Raw genomic sequence first — 5,981 nt, forward strand, 5'->3', positions numbered from 1 at the left:
AGCAATAAAGTATTCTGAGTCCAATGAAAAGAGACCGTAGTCATGTAGTTAACTTTTAAGACAGTTGATTTAAAGTCTTTGTCTAGCAAATCAATGTCTGTGCTTCCTTGGGTACCATTTCTATTGACTTTTCTTCTCCTTTTTTTTTAATAGACTTTATTTATTTATTTATTTTTAATTTGTTTTGTTTTGTTTTGGTTTTTTTGCGGTACGCGGGCCTCTCACTGTTGTGGCCTCTCCCGTTGCGGAGCACAGGCTCCGGACGCGCAGGCCCAGCGGCCATGGCTCACGGGCCCAGCCGCTCCGTGGCATGTGGGATCCTCCCAGACCAGGGCATGAACCCGCGTCCCCTGCATCGGCAGGCGGACTCTCAACCACTGTGCCACCAGGGAAGCCCTAATAGACTTTATTTTTTAGAGCAGTTTTCAGTTTACAGAAAATTTGAGTAAATGGGCTGGAGAGTTCCCATATACTCCCTTTCCACTGCACACAATTTTCCTTATTATAACATTTTGCATTAGTGTGGTATATGTGTTATAATTGATGAACCAATAATGATATATTATTAACTAAAGTCTATACATTAGGATTCAGTCTTTGTGTTGCATAGTTCTGTAGGTTTGACAAATGCATATGGTCATATATCCACCATTACAAAATCACATGGAATAGTTTCATTACCCTAAAAGTCCTCTATACTCTGCCTATTCATCCCCCACTCCCCCAGCCTCTGTCAACCACTGATCTTTAATGTCTCTTTAGTTTTGCCTTTTCCAGAATGTCAGAGAGTTGGAATCATACAGTTGGTAGCCTTTTCTGATTGGCTTCCTCACTTAGCAATCGCATTTTGGTTCCTCCATGGCTTGACAGCTCACTCCTTTTTATTGCTGAATAATAATCCATTGGATGGATGTACCACAGCTTGTTTATCTTTTTACCTATTGAAAGACATCTTGTTGCTTTCAGTTTGGGGCAGTTATGAATAAAGCTTCTATCAACATCCACATGCAGGTTTTTTTTTCTTTTTTTTTTTTTGCGGTACGTGGGCCTCTCACTGTTGTGGCCTCTCCCATTGCGGAGCACAGGCTCCGGACGCGCAGGCTCAGTGGCCATGGCTCACGGACCTAGCCACTCCACGGCATATGGGATCTTCCCGGACTGGGGCACGAACCCATGTCCCCTGCATCGGCAGGCGGATTCTCAACCACTGCGCCACCAGGGAAACCCTCACGTGCAGGTTTTTGTGTGGACATAGATTTTCAGTTCATTTGGGTAAATATCTAGGAGTGTGGTTGCTGGCTCATATGGTAAGACTATGTTTAGCTTTGTAAGAAACTGTCAGACTGTCTTCCAAAGTATCTGTACCATTTTGAATTTCAATAATGAATGAAAGTTCCAGTTGCTCCATATCCTCACCAACATTTGATGTTGTTTCAGGATTGTTTGGCCAATCTAACAGGTATGTAGTAGTTCCTCATTGTTTTAACTTGCAATTCCCTAATGACATATGGTATTGAGTATCTTTTCATGTCCTTATTTGCCATTTGTATATGTTCTTTGGTGAAATATCTGTTCAGATCTTTTGCCCATTTTTAAATTGTGTTGTTTATTTTCCTGTTGAGCTTGAGTTCTTCATTTATTTTGGATACAAGTTCTGTAACAGATATGTGCTTTGCAAATATTTTCTCCCAGTCTGTGGCTTGTCTTCTCATTTTCTTAATTGCAAAGCAGAAAATTTTAGTTTTAATGAAGTCCAACTTAACATTTTTTTCTTTCATGGATTGTACTTTTGATGTTGTGTCTAAAAGTTATTGCCAAATTCAAGGTTACCTAGATTTTCTCCTATACTAACCTCTAGAAGTTTTATAGTTTTGTATTTTACATTTAGGTCTGTGGTCCATTTTGAGCTAGACCTATTTTTTTTTTTTTTTTTTTGCATGTGGAATGTCTAGTTCTTCCAGCACTATTTGTTAAAAAGACTATCCTGTCTTCACTGAATTGTCTTTGCTCCCTTGTAAAAGATCAGTTGACTGTATTTGGATGGGTTTATTTTTGAGCTCGCTATGCTGGACAGTTGATCTATCTGTCCATTCTTTCACCAATACCACACTGTCTTGATTGCTATAGCTTTATGTAAGACTTGAAGTTGGGTAGTGTCAGTTCTCTAACTTTGTTCTTTTAATTTTTTTTTTCCTATGAATGAACAATACTTTTTTATTTCTCTGCATGCCTCATAGTTCTTTTACTTCAGTCAGACATTTTGAATATTATAACGTGGTAACTCTGGAAATATTAGGATGTGGTAACTCAGATTCTCCACTTTCCCAGGGTTTGTTGTTGCTGCTTGCTGTGGGATGTGGTTGTTTATCTGTTTGGTGATGTTTCTAAACTATTTTTTGTAAAGACTGTATTCTTTCTTGTGTGTGGCCATTGAATTCTCTGTTCCATTGGCTTAGTGGTCAGCTAGTGATTTGACAGAGATGTTCTTAAACATCTGGAGAAAAAAAACCAAACCAAACCAAAACAAAACAAAAAACACCTGATCTTTGCAGATTGGCTGTGTTGAAGCACTTCCTCAGTGCTTATCCAGGCTGTTTCCAACTCTGCCTTAGCTTTTACTTTCTGCTTGCACAGAGCCTAAAAGCCAATCAGAGGTGAATGTTTAGGATTTTCTCAGGTCTTCTCTGAGCATGCATCCAGCCCTGGGCATGTGTATGGCCTCTAGATTACCTGGGATACATGGAGATTTCTAGAGTCTTTTTTCTCCCATGTATCTCCTTTCCCAGCTTCCTCCTTCTCTGGCTTTCTGGTGTGTCTGCTGCCTGCCCCATATCTTATCCCTTGCTCCAGGTGGCTGTGGCTAGTGTTTGTGCCTTTAAAGGTTTTCGAAACACTGTCCAGGAGGCTGCTGCAGCCCTGGGAAAGTTCTGAGTTGGATGGGGTGAAACAAAGGCGCACTCCTGAGTGGACCCCTCAGAAAGCCACCAGACAGGTTATAACACACAACTACAATTCTTTGCTAACAAGGTCTGTATTGCCTTTCCTGGCACAAGCAACTTGTATAACTGGAAAAAATAACACATTAAATTATGGGGACAGAAATGATTCTGAAAATGAATGAAGAACTCATTGAGATTTTGTGTTTAGTAAGATGAGGTTTGAGAGCAATCATCCAATCTTTATACATCTTAATGTATATTATATTTCTAGAATTTGGATTCATAGCAAGATGTTCTGAAGAACAGCAACAACCCTCTAGGGGATAGCCACTTCAACATCATGACCAAAGGCAAAGAATCTGCTGTCAGAAACCTTCATTTTGTTTACATCCTGACCTTAGTATTTGGAACCATAATCCATTTCTCTGATGAAAGTGAATTTGTGGTGGACATGTCAAAAATAGGCCTTATTCGTGTTCGCAAAGACCTGCCACCAAAAACCAAAGTCTTAGATATGTCTCAAAACTACATATCTGAGATTCACCTCTCTGACATCGGCTTTCTCTCAGGGCTGAAAGTTTTGAGACTTTCCCATAATAGAATCCAGTACCTTGATATTAGTATTTTCAAGTTCAACCAGGATTTGGAATATTTGGATTTATCTCACAATTGGTTGCAGAAGATATCCTGTCATCCGATCACTACAAGTCTCAAGCATTTAGACCTCTCATTCAATGACTTTGATGCCCTGCCCATCTGTAAGGAATTTGGCAACTTGACTCAACTGAATTTCTTAGGATTAAGTGCTACAAAGTTACAGCAATTAGATCTACTACCAATTGCTCACTTGCACCTAAGTCGCATCCTTCTGGATTTGGAAGGTTATTTTGTGAAAGAAAATGAGAAAGAAAGTCTTCAAATTCTGAATACAAAGGAACTTCACCTTGTTTTTCACCCAAATAGCTTCTTCTCTGTCCAAGTGAACATATCAGTGAATAGTTTAGGGTGGTTACAACTGACTAATATTAAATTGAATGATGACAACTGTCAAGTTTTAATTAAATTTTTGTCAGAACTCACTAGAGGGCCAACCTTACTGAATTTTACCCTAAACCATATGGAAACAACTTGGAAATGTTTGGTTGGAGTTTTTCAATTCCTTTGGCCCAAACCTGTAGAATATCTCAATATTTACAATTTAACAATAGTTGAAAGCATCAATGAAGAAGTTTTTACTTATCATGAAACAACATTGAAAGCACTGAATATAGAACATATTATAAACAGAGTTTTTATTTTTTCACAGACAGCATTATACACAGTGTTTTCTGAGATGACTGTTACGATGTTAACCATATCAGACACACCTTTTGTACACATGCTTTGTCCTCAGAAACCAAGCACATTTACATTTTTGAACTTCACCCAGAATATTTTCACAGATAGTGTTTTTCAAAATTGCCACACTTTAGTTAGATTGGAGACACTTATTCTACAAAAGAATGAATTAAAAGACCTTTTCAAAGTAGGTCTCATGACTAAGGATATGCTCTCTTTGGAAATACTGGATGTTAGCTGGAATTCTTTGGAATATGATAGACATGATGGAAATTGCACTTGGGTTGGGAGTATAGTGGTGTTAAATTTATCTTCAAATATACTTACTGACTCTGTTTTCAGATGTTTACCTCCCAGGGTCAAGGTTCTTGATCTCCACAATAACAGAATAAGGAGCATCCCTAAAGATGTCACCAGTCTAGAAACTTTGCAAGAACTCAATGTTGCTTCCAATTCTTTAGCCCACCTTCCTGGATGTGGTACCTTTAGCAGCCTTTCCATACTGATCATTGACTATAATTCAGTCTCCAACCCATCAGCTGATTTCTTCCAGAGCTGCCAGAAGATTAGGTCCCTAAAAGCAGGGAACAATCCATTCCAATGTACATGTGAGTTAAGAGACTTTATCCAAAGTGTAGGCCAAGTATCAAGTGAAGTGGTAGAGGGTTGGCCTGATTCTTATAAGTGCGATTATCCAGAAAGCTATAAGGGAACCCCACTAAAGGACTTCCATGTATCTCAATTATCCTGCAGCACAGCTCTGCTGATTGTCACCATTGGGGTCCCTGGGCTGGTATTGGCTGTTACCGTGACTGCCCTCTGTATCTACTTGGATCTGCCCTGGTATCTCAGGATGGTGTATCAGTGGACCCAGACCCGGCGCAGGGCTAGGAATGTACCCTTAGAAGAACTCCAAAGAGCTCTCCAGTTCCATGCTTTTATTTCATACAGTGAACATGATTCTGCCTGGGTGAAGAATGAGTTAATACCAAACCTAGAAAAAGAAGATATAAGAATTTGTCTCCATGAGAGAAACTTTGTTCCTGGCAAGAGCATCGTGGAAAATATCATAAACTGCATTGAGAAAAGTTACAAGTGCATCTTTGTTTTGTCTCCCAACTTTGTCCAGAGTGAGTGGTGCCATTATGAACTCTACTTTGCCCACCACAATCTCTTCCATGAAGGATCTAATAACTTAATCCTGATCTTGCTGGATCCCATTCCACAGGACAGCATTCCTGGCAAGTATCACAAGCTGAGGGCTCTCATGGCCCAGAGAACTTATTTGGAATGGCCCAAGGAGAAGAGCAAACATGGACTTTTTTGGGCTAATATTAGAGCTGCTTTTAATATTAAATTAATACTAGTCACTGAAAATGATGATGTGAAAGCTTAAAAAGATCAGACGTCCAACTTAAGAAACCATCATTAACTTGAATTCTGATGGACACTGTGCTTTCAAGTTATTGTGTTTGCTGCCTCCATTATCTCCATGCATTCAGGAAACACTTAATGAAAACTGTGTTTCAGTTGAACTGGGAACCAGACTGGGGGCTGTGGTGGTGCTCAAACGTGCTGATGACAGGTAGCTCAGTCTCTTCTGGTTGAACCATTCCGTTTCAAATTGAAACAAGCTCTTTTGAGTAAATGCTCTCTTCTCCTTTCCCCAGAGGATTTTGTGTGAGCAGGAGTTTATGAGACTTC

General features: G+C 39.5%; 1 protein-coding gene across 1 annotated transcript; it reads left to right on the plus strand.

Annotated features, from left to right (window-relative positions):
* Positions 1–3,264: 3,264 nt before the first annotated feature.
* On the plus strand, positions 3,265–5,673 carry TLR6 (toll like receptor 6; the record flags this gene model as incomplete). The annotated part of the gene is made up of 1 exon (XM_082653976.1): positions 3,265–5,673. The coding sequence occupies exon 1, from the start codon at positions 3,280–3,282 to the stop codon at positions 5,671–5,673; it is 2,394 nt and encodes a 797-aa protein (XP_082510102.1). The 5' UTR covers positions 3,265–3,279.
* Between the last annotated feature and the right edge of the window lie 308 nt (positions 5,674–5,981).

Source organism: Grampus griseus (assembly GCF_964374135.1).
Source record: "Grampus griseus genome assembly, chromosome: 4".
Lineage (NCBI taxonomy): Eukaryota > Metazoa > Chordata > Mammalia > Artiodactyla > Delphinidae > Grampus > Grampus griseus.